The sequence below is a fragment of the Anomalospiza imberbis genome, chromosome 3 (assembly GCF_031753505.1).
Source record: "Anomalospiza imberbis isolate Cuckoo-Finch-1a 21T00152 chromosome 3, ASM3175350v1, whole genome shotgun sequence".
NCBI lineage: Eukaryota > Metazoa > Chordata > Aves > Passeriformes > Viduidae > Anomalospiza > Anomalospiza imberbis.
Genome location: NC_089683.1, coordinates 26,941,996 through 26,955,538, shown reverse-complemented (window position 1 = coordinate 26,955,538; position 13,543 = coordinate 26,941,996). Strand labels below are relative to the sequence as shown.

Below are 13,543 nucleotides of genomic sequence, written 5' to 3'. Positions count from 1 at the left end.
CAAGGAGGTATAAACAATAAATTGTTTAATTAGATTTTAGTTTCCAAATTAGAATTCAGAATTAGAAATTTCTTTCTGAGAAAAAAAAATGTATCTCTTGAACTTCAGAAAATAAAAGAAGAATGTCTCCTACGTAAAATTCAGTGAGAACTTATTTTTTAATTGAAAAAGCTTATTAAATAGTTATGAATCTTCTTGGGACTCTTGATTCTTTTTGGTTTTTCCTCACCATAGTAAACTTGTGTGATGCATGTAAGTTGTTGTGCTTGGTAAATTGGAAGCCTTACATTTGCACAGTTTTAGTGAGTCACAAGTTTGACTCTCTGAAAGAAACAAAAAAACTGTAATAAACACAGCTGACAAACAAGTGATATTAAACCAAAAAGTCTCTCTTTTTCATCACCTTTCCCCTTTCTCCCCAGTATTTCTGTGAATTAGAAGATACTGTGTTTCTGTACTACAGCTTTTTCCCTTCTGCTATGCATGCTTGATCTACATGTATGGAAGTCTCTCATAGAACTGCCTTACAAGTTTTGGTAAATTCAAGAAATTAGTTATTCAGTAAGTGAAGCCAGTGTTTATTTTTTAACTGTTGTTGACATCTACCAAAAATGAATTTTGAGAGCACATAAAAACTGTGCTTCTTGCATGAAGGCTATTCCTTGCTCCCTCAGAGAAAAAAATACCTTCACTGTGTTTTTACTAGTTTTCTGGATGGGGACTAGATTTGGGAATTCCTTATGTATTCATATTTTCTTAAGTATAGTCTGAATCTCCATTTAAAAAAAGCAAACTAATATCAATTAAAGCTTAAGTGCGGAAACAAAAAATTAGATCTCACAGGATTATTTTGTTTTGATATGTTGTCTTTCTCCTTTCAGAATCTCTGTACCCACACATCTATCAACAGCATTCCCCGTGGTTTCTTCTGATGTGCCTCACTTGCCTGACCCTGGTGTGCCCTCTCAGATTTCCCCTGCATTTCCATCTGTGTGCCAGGAAGGACTGTGCCATAATGGAGGGACTTGTCACCCTCTGTCTCTGCCTACTGGGGCCACCTCGTTCCGGTGTGACTGCCCACTACACTTCACTGGTCGATTCTGTGAAAAAGGTAATAGTAATTAATTTTTCTCTATTAGTTATGAAATGAAAGTCTTATACTGCTTTGAAGATGAAAAGGGAGAAGAGGTATTGATTGTCATATTTCACTGCTTTTCATCCCAGTTACTTTTAGTTAACTGAGGAGCAAATTCACTGAGGTAATCCGAATAATACTTATTTGTAGTAAATTAGGTGATATCAGTCAGGAACAGTCCTAAGGATTGCAATTTGACTTAATGAAGAAAACATTGCATTTTTTGTGCAAAATTGTAGTGCACAGTTTTAATGTATGTTTTTCAGTGTATTATTTCTGGGACAAAAGTAAATTGACTTCCTCAAAAGATAATGTTTTCCATTTATACAGGCTGGGGTTTTTTTCCTTCACTGTGTCAGATCCTTTGTTGAAAAAGGCTTTTCTTTTTCTCTGTGACTCATTTATACTTCTATTTAATGCTGTTCATAAAGCACAGATCAATCAAATGAACATAATTGGAATCTGAATAAAAAATAATTTTTTTGCTAATTTTGATTTCTTTGTAAAATGAATCAAGGCTATAAGGCAAGCCAATCAATATTTCTGTTTTGTAATTGTAATTGTTTTTCATTATTGCTTTTCAGAAAGTTCTTTTTTAGAGTAAATTTCACAGCTGGCTTCAAAAACTGTTTTAGCTTTTAAGGTACTGTGGTTTATGAATTGCAGTAGATAATTCTCATAGCACTAAAGGGCATTACTGGTGTACAGGAAAAGACCCAATAAAACGTCTAGAATATGGTTATATAACTGTATCATCCTCCTAATGAACTTCCCACAATATGAAGTAAAAGCAACTAGAGTTAAGAATGCCCTTGCCAGACTGCTAGTGTATGTGAGTTAGCATCACATTGTATTACTGTCTAAAAATAGGTCATTGCACTCCCTATATGTGAAAGCAGTCACTGACTGTCAGCTCAAAAAAAAAATTGTCATGTTGCTTAGATATCAGAGACTATTTTACCATGAAGCCTTTTCAAGTTTATAATAAATCATATATTTGCAAATTTTCAGTGTTAAAATTGAATCCCATGAGTATTTTCTACATATTTAGTCTCTGGGCGTACTCTTTGCACTTGCTTACAATACACTGCAGCTGTGGAAACTGCAACATGAAATAACGAAACTTAAAAAGTGTGTTTCCATAAAACATGAAATATTTAATTAGTGCTTCAATGAAGTATTTTCAATATTTCAATAAAGTTTTTTATTTATTTACATACATTTCATGTGCCAGAATTTCCTTCTGCATTCCAAAGAATGCAGTTGTCATCCTTTTTATCAACATCATCTGTGATATTTTGGATGAGGGCAGGTTCTGGCTTTTTGCAAGGGTTATTCCAGGAGTAAGCAATGTTCAATTTAAGCAGGAGTTTGACAGACATCCTGTGTTAATAGGCCATATCAGTATGTGTGCATAACCACTCTGTAGGACTCCACTGGTTCCTTCCACCAGTGTCTGATTGCTGCTTTCTTCTGACCTTCCAGCTGATCTGTCAGTACCCAAGGGTCTTCTATTGATGCCTAGAGAGGCTTACCCAGAACAGAGACTAGACCGAGTTAAAGAATAAAGTAGGTATTTATTAAAAGCCCTTAAAGGATACACCTTGGGCAGCACAAGCGCCTAGCCAGGACTACACTCAAGATGGAACCAAAACAGTGACAAAATAGACAACTGGTCATGAGGTTTCACACTTTTGTAAGTTTCAGTTCATTTACATATTAGAGTTAATTGTCCAATTACAGCCTCAGGTTATGAAGTCCCATACTCTCAGTTTGCTCTCTTCAATTTGCCATTGTTAATTTTTTTTGGGCCTGAGGCTGTAACAGTTGTCCTTGCTTCTCAAGCTGGAAAAGGATTGTTTTATCTAACTACCCTGTGAAGAGAACTTGCAAACACTTGCAAGTTCAGAGTTACACACCAAGGCAGCACAGAATCTGAAAAATATGAAAGCTAAAACTTAAGGCATCACTATGGTTTGTGGTTTTAATAACTGAGATGATATGTGTTTGAATGATATTATCTGGGCTGAGTACTTCCATGTGCCACCGACTTTAGGGAAAGTACTTTCTTCTTCATTGAATGAAAAAGGTATTTTTTTGGTTGCTCATTCAAAAATACAATGTTCTAAGCTGTTTTCTCCTTTGAAGCTTAGCCAGTGCAGGCCAGCAGAGTTCATACATTATAAAGAGTTCACCACCAACTACACTTCCAAGGAAATTTGTCTTCCAAGGAAGTTTATCTTAGTTGTGTAAATGAAGGGGACTTCTTCTCTCTTTCTTTATGTGATTTTGTTTCAAAAATTGTGTGTGAAAATATGACTGAATTATGACTACCCCAATAGCAAATTAAATGCAGGGGACTCTTGCACTAAGTTGCGGCTGTAACCGATTTTCTGATGGTTAGGACTGACTCTACATAAGGTACACAAGTAACCATCCTGTTCAATAAAACAGAATAGAAGCTTTAAAGAAACCCTGAAACAAGTAGGTCCTTTGGAGAGCATAACCTCAGCTGTACTACCATATAATCATTTTAATGCTCAAGTACCCAGTTTCCATGTTGTATCTATTTTGTTTTTCTAAAAGTGGAAGAGATTACTTTTGCTTTCCTGCAGCTTACATAATGTTGAGAAATTAACAAAGATTAATATTTCCACATAGGTTGTCTAATAGTTCTTGCACTGGAAGAATAACATTTCTTTTCTTTTTCTTTTTTTGTGTCAAGAAGATTAATTAAGTTCTCTTTTCACGGAGCTCTGCTTTTACCCTCTAAAACCCCCTGTTCAATACAGGGAACAGCTTCCTCCTTTTTGCTAGTGCTCCTGGGTGAACCAGGGCTGCTGTTCATTGGCTGGGAGCTCAGGGGGACAGCTGCATCCCAGAGCTCATGCTGTCACATTGCATCTTTATATAGATCAGAATACAACTTGATGGATCCTGTATTTAGTAGCTGAAAAGCAACTACAGCATAGAGTGATCTTATTTAATCCTAAATTTTCAATGAGGCTGATAATTCAGTCTAATGAAACCAGAATTTGCCCAACTGAACTATGATTTGCCCAACTGAACTATGATTTGCCCAACTGAACCTTTGATATTCAGAGACCTATTCTTCAAGAAATCTAGAGAGAGTTCATAATTACAGGAGATAAGAGCACCTGCAATAATTTTATAATTATTTACCGTAGACCTCCCAATGGAGAAAGTACATTGGCATGTATGCAATACAGAAACTTTATGACAGTAAAGGAAATTTTCTCTTGACTCCTTAAAGATACCTGTGATCTGTTTTAAACATGCTATTATGTCTACTCATACATTTCAGTAATATATTTTCATTAATCATCTTTGTCATTTGCCTTTTACCTTCCATTAACTAAATTTCAGCAAGAAACTCATTATACTTACCTGACATATTAACAGTGCACAGGGTTTTAGATACAAACCCTCTGTGGATATCTTGCCTTCACTAGAATGGGTGGATTTTTTGATTTAATAGCTATGGTAAGATACACTTTGTTACTAACTATTTTTATTACAGTGTATAAGAACACCTTCTAGAGTGAGAGCAAGTGAATGCCATTATCAGTTATCTCTTTTAACTTAATGAGTGTTATTAAATGCAATTTCTTGTTTTTATTAATTTGTCCTTCAACAAATAAGCTCTAGCAGATTGTTCTGCCCTTACAAGAAATGCATTCAAGTGATAATTGTCCTTATGGATATATTAGACCAAAGCAGTTTATCTAAATACACTGTGTACTTACTCCAAACAGACACTTCTGAAATATCTGTAAATGACAGTTTTGGAAAACTGAAGTCTATCTCCATTTTTCTAAGGAAATAGAAACATATACATACAAATCAGTGTATTTGCCAAATTCAAACTCAAGTTGTCAACACTGGTTATATACCAAAGGCCAAAGTGAGGATTTAGTATAAAGCATGGAAGGGCAACCATTTGAGACTTCTGTTCCCTTTAATACTGCTTTCAGTATTTCCATTTTTCTATTTTTTCTTAACTACAAATTAACAAAGTTAATAGGAAATTAGAATTTAGTACAAGATGTATTTTAAACCTGTGCGGCAAGCACATTTCTCTCTCTCTCAGGATTTTTCATAGAGGTGCACAGAGAGAAAGAAAGAGAAAACAATTTCTATTTCTGCTCCTTGTTTTTCCTATGTGGAATGTGTTTGAAGAATTGTTTACCTGGGGGGACTGCTTGATTGGATTCTGGTGAGGATTGTTTGAGCCTGATGGCCAATCAAATCCACCTGTGTCTGGACTCTTGAGAGAAGGTCACGAGTTGTGAGTGAGTTAGATATGGTAGTTAGAAAAAGTAGGTTTGTAGTTTTAGTATCTTCCTTTATATAGTATATTAATGTATTATAGCATAGTTATAATAAAGAAATCATTCAGCCTTCTAAACTGAAGTTGGACATAGTTTCTTCCCACTGAGTTCACCTGCATTTTACAATAAACCTGTATTAAAATGCAACATAAAAAATATGTTTGTAACATAAAATTAATCTTCATTATTCAGTGGTAAGTGCTACATGACTGCTTTCATCCAATAGAAAGGGAGGATTTTATAGATAGGGTATGAAGGGTAAATAGTGCATTTTGCACTACCCATTTTTCTTTTTCTTTTCATTACAAATAGCCTTTTTTACTTTAACAATAAATGTATCATTCTTTCTTTATCAGCTAAGCTGTGTTATCTACTTCATTGTGAAATTCCCTAATGAGTGGAAAAAACTGCTATGGTTCTACTTTAGCATGAAAGCAGATGGTGGTGTATTACTGGAAAGTTCATAGCAATAGTTTGGAATATCAGTGTCTTGCATGTGCGAAGATAGTATATCCTTGACTGTTAATTATAAGATTAACATTTTTTAAGTCTCCAAAATTTTTAGTATTCCGTAAAAGTTTTATAAATTGTTCAATGAAAGGCGTATTTAAATGTCATGTGTTAAAACCAGAAAATCTGTTGAATTTGATATGTTGCCTGTGTATATTCTGTACATTAGTTAAAGGTCAACTCCTCTGACAAAGCTGCAAAAATAGCAGTAAAATGGAAGGCTGTTGCAGGCACTTAGGTTGGAACAGTCACACTAAAGGCTTTGCTACATTTGTTTCCCAGGATACATTTGTTGAATTCCTGATTTGTTGAGAAATATTTGCTAATACCACCCTGAACATTAGAAGTTTCTTTTACAGATGGTTTTCTAGATGTCATTCCTAATTTAACATTTCTAGCTTGTGTCATTGACTACCATAATTCATCTCAGGTAAGTATGGGGAGTTTTGTCTTTATGTCTTTGTCTTTGAAAAGAAATGTAGTTGGTCCAATTTCTTTTATTTCAGCCATATTTAGAAAAATCTCATATCTCCAGTAGAACTATTTATCTCCTTAATAACCTTTATACCATCTATTTATGATTTAAAACAAGTCTCTGACATTTTCCATCAAAAAGAAAAGTGATTCAGTGAAAATTATATAAAAAGGTTGAGGAAAGACAATTGCACTTTTATCTCCACATTCTGGTTTCAGTTTGAGGTTCCCAGAAAGAAAAAATGGAATATGGTTACCCCAAAACCTCTGTTTTTCCAGGGTTTAAGGGTTCTTTCACTCATTTTGTCCTCCTTCAAAATGATTCATACCTTGTAAGATTCTGTGAGCGGGGAAAAAAAAAAAAGTTTAAGATATACTTTAATTATACCTAGGGGGAGGATAAAGAGAGTTTGTTGAGAAGTGGAAAGATCCGTGAAATTTTGCCATTTCTAGCATTTGGCTTTTGAATCATTATTTCTTTTATGAGGATGAATGTTTTCTTGTCATAATAATTTTTATGAGAATTTTAACAATTATAACAAACACTATTCTAGTCAAGAGAAGATAGCAGAAAATGAAATAGTGGTGAGTTTATAATTTGCAGGGAGCAAACTTTCTCCCCTTCATTTTCCACTTAAAAATGTCGACATAAAGTTGATTCTTTCTAACACTTGCTAGGCTGCAATGTCCCAGTCCTTTGAGTAATTTTTCATTTGAAGGTAATCATTGTTCTGTAAGTGACAAATACTTGCTTTTTTCTTGCTTTACTTCTCCATTTATGGCATTTTCTGGGAAAACCTTCTTTCAGTAGCTCCTGAATTGCAGCCATTTGTTCTGTTGCACTAACTTGCTGATAATCAAGTCATCTGCAAAAACGCTGTGTCTCCCCTGGCAGTATGGCAATGCTTATTTTCTGAGCTTGACTCATTTGAGTTCTTCCCCTGGAGATACTGTGTAATAAAGCAGGTGAGGTATTAAAAAATGTTTTTGTGCTGTATTATGTAGCATGTAAGAAAGAGATATAGAAGTCTCTGTGTTCTTTTAGAGCACAGTTAATTTAATAGTTAGTAAGAAATGATCTGTGGTATTGAGTTAGGATAATAGTATGTTTTACTACCTTGACATTTTGATTTCAAGAATGCTGTGATTGAAAACAGAAGGTTTTTAATTCCTTCACACAGTGTGTGAAGCTGTGGGTCTGCTCCCAGAGCACTCTCAGGAACTTTCAGTTAGCTGAGAGTGGAGTGAACATCAGGATTCTCTAGGGACCTCAGTAAAGTGCTCTGCTCAGGACTATGTCACCTGGCCAATCCTTTCATGTCACCTCCCAAGGCCAGTAGCCAGTTTGGAAGGATGCTGGCTGCTTACATAATGTGGCTAAAGAGAAATGGCTTTGCTGTTTCCTGGCCTAAGCATAAATTTCTGACTCAAGCATGAAACCCTACATTATTTCTAATTAAGATTGCCTGACATTCTTAAAGAGTGCCTGTTCTTTTTCAAGCATCTTCATGGAGCCCTGGTGCCTAAATTTACATAAAATCTTAAACTGCTGTTGTTTAAAGAGGAGGAAAATTTATAATATAGGTGTTAGGAAGTTACAATTGTGAGGCTCCTCAAGCTTCCAACCTCCTTCTGAGGAAGCCACTTCTTTTATGTAAAATGAAAAAAAATTTCTATGTGACTTGTATTTCCCTGTATCAAGAATTTTCTTTAATGGATTTTTTAGCCCTATAAAAGACAAAAATAAAACTACTGTATTATAAGTAAACAGTAAAAGACACTTGTATATCGAATACTATAGAAAATATGCAAATATGAAAAAATAAACTCAGGGAAAAAAAAAAAAATACAAGGGCTCTATTAGCTTCTACCAACCAAAATGGAAAACTATAGATTCATCTGACTGCAAAAGCTGTTTTCCAGCATGTGGCATTATTCTTAATATTAACTTATTGAAATTGTAAATGAATGGCTGTTTCTTTTCATTCATATGTACAGTTGGCTTCAGCAACTGGGGAATGTCAGCAAAATAAAGAGCAAAAATCAATCAAAGATTTATATGAGTACAATGTGCAGCCACAAGCTTTTTAAGTTCCTTTTAAAGTCTGACAACAGAAGCCCAGACCTTGTTGTACACCTGTGTCTTCAGATGCATTTTCTTGTATTAAAGGGAGTGTGCTACTGAGTTTTGGGTTTTATGCAGCACAGTTGCAAAATTTTGAAGTCACTGTAGATTTGTCTGAGGAATAAATTATGGAGTTATTTTTGTAATAGGAAAAAAAAAAACACATAAGTTGGGTGTGTTCTTACTAAATACATATGTACTTCATCAAATATCTAGCTAAAAGCATTGTTGAATCACTACAGAGCCTTCTCTGTTTAGAGATTTGTATACAGGTGTTTTACAGAAACTCCTATTAAATTAATTATTCCCTTGATATAAAAGCACTTTAAACCACTCATAAAAATATTAATGTAGAGAAAAGGTGGAGAAAATCAAGAATTTTCATGCATTAAAAATTGAGTATGAAGGGAACTTTCATTCTTTGTTCTTTGAGATCCAGCAGACTACATAATTTTCTTCTTTTAAAGTTGAATTCAGAGAGACTCAAGAGAGGACTTGAGAATATGGAATTCATTTCCAGATGATCAGAACCAGTCTCTCATTTTTCGACATTGCTGGAGACCAACCCGAGTGCAATTGAGAATAAGAGAAAGATTGTCAGCCCAGATTTAAAGCCTGAATATTCCCATGAATAATCCAGTCACTGATGCTTGTGGGTCTAAAATTTATCCAGGGATGCTGGGGTGGCAAAAGATTTAAAAGGAACAGTAACAATAAATTTTGTCAGAACAGAACATTTTGATCCAAAATATTGGCTCAAAATGTGTCTGTTTCGAGGGTCATCCTGGGGTTTTGTTTGTTTGGTTTGCTTTGTTTAGGATTTTAGGTCCATTAAAAAGGTTATTAAGCCTTTGGTCCCAGTTAGATATACTAAAATGTTGATAGCATTTAAGAAAAGGAGGGGGGAACAGAATAAAGAAATTACTACTGTGCACTTAACTGCAGGCAGGACAGATTTGTGAGGTTGTTTGATAGGGCAGCTGAACAATGAAAATATTTTTTTAAATACAAATCTAGAAAAGGAAAATAAAATGAGCAGTTATAAAGAAAAGTAGTCTTTGGCATTGTACTTAATCTAGCTGCAGTTCTCTTAAAAGGATAAAGAAAAATTTCTTGGTCGCAGGAATGCTAATAAAAACTCAGAACTCTCTGAGAAAGGAAATTACTGTTTTATATTTGCCATTTGCACAAACTCTTTCAGCTTGCAGTGTTAATCATCTTATCTCAGAGCAGGGAATGCCTGCCACTTTGTAGTTGCTAAAAGGAGATTTCAAATGGAGCTTTACCAACCCCTGCACCTGTTTGCATTTTCTGTTACCTGTGAAAAATACATCACATGTTTGCTGCATTTCCAGAACCACAACATTCTTCATTCTTTCTTCTGGCTCCAGTAGCAGAACTTTGAAATCCTGCTGCATTGTTACATTTTCAGAAGCAGTAAATTAATACTTTGCTATTATATTGCTGTAGCTTATTTTTTACATTAACAACTAGCTGAAAACATACCGGACTCTGTGAGTAGTGATGAACCTTACTTGTAATAATCAATAAGGCTTAGTCACTCTCCATGACATTAAGGTCTTTATAAGTTCTGGCAATATCTTCATTTATCTATGCCACAAATTTTTGCTCATAGCATGGCTATTTTAATTTTCTGCTCTAAAAGGTGCTCTGCTAACAAAAAGTGTCTTTTCCCTAAATATTTGATTCATGAGTCTTTTAGACAGTTATAATCAATATCTGTCTACTGCAAAACAAAAAGTGAAAAATAAAAATGCTGAAAGCATCTATGACAATGCTGGGGAATGTCATTAAAAAGAGATTCTTTTTTGAAACCAGAAATGTTTCAGTGTTGAAATCAGAGATGTTTCTTACTGACCCTATCAATGCTGTTTTTTCTTTTCTTCTTTACTGTTATGTTACGGACCACATAATACTAAATTTTATTTTCTGGCTTTGATCTCCCAAATAGCAATAAACTATTTATATGCTATTGCATATATTTTTAAAATATATTGCAAATATTTTTAAAATACAAGAATCTCTATATTTCAATTTCGTAATTGTTTTGTATCTTTTCTGCCACCATTTGTTGTTTGTTTATTCTCCCTCATTTTTATTGTAGCTTTTACAGTCCTCTTTGACTTGCCACCCCCCCCGGGGCAGTGTGAGCAGAAATAAAAGAAGCTGACTCAGCATCTCCTTTTTTTGAGCCCCAGTATAAAGAAAAGGACATTTTTATTGTCTTGTATTTGACAATTTCTTTGTCACAGTATTACAGAATCTTTACGGTTTGAAGGAACCTCTGGAAATCATCCAGTCCCACCTCCCTGCCAAAGCAGGGTCACCTAGATCAGGTGACACAGGAACGTACTCAGGTAGGTTTTGAATGTCCCCAGAGAGGGAGATTACATGATCTCCCTGGGCAGCCTGTTCCAATGCTCTGCCACTTTCAGTGTGAAGTTCTTACTCATGTTGAGATGAAACTTTCTGTGTTCTAGTTTATGGTCATTGATTCTCATCCTGTCACTGGTCATCACCATAAAGAGCTTGGCACCATCCTCCTGACACCTGCATTTAAGATATTTATAAGGATTTACGGGATTCCCCCCTCAGTCTTTTCTCCTCTGGACTAAACAGGCCCAGCTCTTAAAGTCTCTCTTCATAAGAGAGATGCTTCAGAGCCCAAATCATCTCTGTCACATCTGTTGGACCCTTCCCAGTAGCTCCTGGTCTTTCTTGTACTGAGGTGCCCAGAAGTCCAGGTACACAGTAGTCCAGGTACTAGGGCTGAGTCACTCTTTCTTTTGTACATTCTTCAACTCAGGTGGAAATCTCCTTCCTGGTGTGTGGCCACTGTTACAAACTTGTGTCACCCTTTTTCTAATCCAACTACATGGAAAACATTTCTGATTTCCAGTCCAGACCAGTTTAATTAACTAGTTAAAAGTTAAGTTAATTTTACAGATGCAGCAAAGCATATGTGAGCATGTCATGTACCATCTGCCACACTGCTTTCAGAGGCAGTCTGGGCCATGCAGCAACCACCTAGATTAGCATTTCTCTGAACTACCCTGCTCATTTTGCATGAGTCAGCAGGAGATGCATTCTGTGATAAAGGTGTTCACTGTGTTTGTAGCTACAGGTGTTTGTAGTGGTCCCATGGTGGGGAGAGCATTTCAGTAGAATTGTTGTGTATCCCATTTAATATGGAATGCAGGTGAGACTAGAAGTGAAAGTGAGATTCTTTGCTACTGATGTGTTACTGAATGCTTAGAGGATAAAATGCTTTTACTTTAAATACTCCTTCAATATTCTTCTTGGTTTTGTGTGCTATTGACACATAATTTGTTTTTTCTGTGGTTATCTACAATTGATAATGAACGTAACTTTGAAAATGAGATAATTCTTAGTAAAAAAATCTCAATTCAGTTATCTCTTGGCAGTATTTCTTGGCAGAAATCTAAGTGCAATTTCAGAACTAGTAATATTATTCCAAGTCCTACTTGGACTGTTTTTCTTAAAAGTCCTTGGATGTTTCCCTAACATCATCACTGAATGAAGACTGAATTATGGAGTTACTTTCTTTATTTGTGGAAATAATGAATGCGTTTGGACAACATGTGTAGAAAAAAAACAGTTGTTTTTTTTTTTAAAGTGAATTTTCCGGTTAACACTTCACTATGTAGTATTGTAAGGTCCTATTTACTTCCTTTTCTAACCCTGGGATGTCTGATCATGCAAAGCATTGGTTTATAAAAGCCAGTATGCTATCATAGCAAGCAAGGGGCTCAATTTAATTAGCAGCCATTGTGATCTTCAAAATTATTTTTTTATTTGGAGAAATGGTGGAGGGGAAGCAGAAAATTCCATGAAAATTTGAGGTTGAAATTTTGTTAACATATACACCACCTAAAGAGAAAATGCTAGGAAATAATTGGATACTTTGAATAAAAAGCTGAATACAGTCACTGCTATCAGACAGATTATTTTAGAAAGTATATCCAAATACTTGTGTTACAATTTGACTCTAGCAATCACTGTGCTTTATTCATTCTCTCTTTGACCATAAAACCTATGGCTGTACTTTTTGTTGGTCTGATGGTTCCATAAGCCATTCTCTGGAAATTTCCAGGAGCTTGTTGCTTATTTTCCTTGGTTTTGTGACCACTCAACCATCACACATATGATAGAGCAGAGAATAGAATCCACCACCCAATTTAACTTGATGCTCTGCACATGTCACATCGGAGCTACAATAAGGACAAAGGAAAGGGGGAAAGAATTTAAGGAGAAAGAGTACATATATTCTGTGATGAACTGAATCACTCAGACACCACAAAAATAGTTTTCTTTGGCTATACATAGTGGATTATAAAGCTGAATCAAAGGTAGCAAAGAAAAATACCCTCACAAAATTGGATTATACAAGAAAGAGTTTGACTTGAAAGAGATACATTTTGGAGATAGATGACGTCCTGTAGCATTGGAGAATTAGCTTCCTGAAGCAAACTGTTCAATTGTTTGATATTAACAGTAGAAGGGGTACTTGCACTGACAATGTTCAGTGTAAGGGAAGAAATAACAAAGCCAAATATTCTGAAAGAAAGGTAAAATGAACTGTCACAAATCAAAGAATGCAACTGTTTCTTAGTCAACACAGTGTATTTGAGGAAAGAAAGAAAAAGCAGATAAAGAAGTGAAAAGAGCATCCTTGACTCTATCTCCAAGTAAACCTAAAGTCATTTCATAGGGCAAAAACCTATCCATAAGAGCAGTTTAGGCAGACTATGTCAGGACATTAGAAGAAGCTTAATGCATGCTCTCTAATAACTCATTTTCCAGTTATAGATGTATTTTATCTTCTATTGTAGTGGAAAAATACAGTGCATGATACAGAAACTGTACTTTAAATAGCACAGGAGACTAAAAATCAAGTCCACCTGT

General features: G+C 35.1%; 1 protein-coding gene across 1 annotated transcript in view; it reads left to right on the top strand.

Annotated features, from left to right (window-relative positions):
- The window catches only part of EYS (eyes shut homolog), an 809,794-nt gene that overhangs the window by 612,509 nt on the left and 183,742 nt on the right, over window positions 1-13,543 (top strand). Inside the window, exon 37 of the mRNA XM_068183727.1 lies at window positions 882-1,111. Within this exon, the coding sequence (XP_068039828.1) occupies window positions 882-1,111 (230 nt within the window). The remainder of the gene's footprint in view (window positions 1-881; window positions 1,112-13,543) is intronic.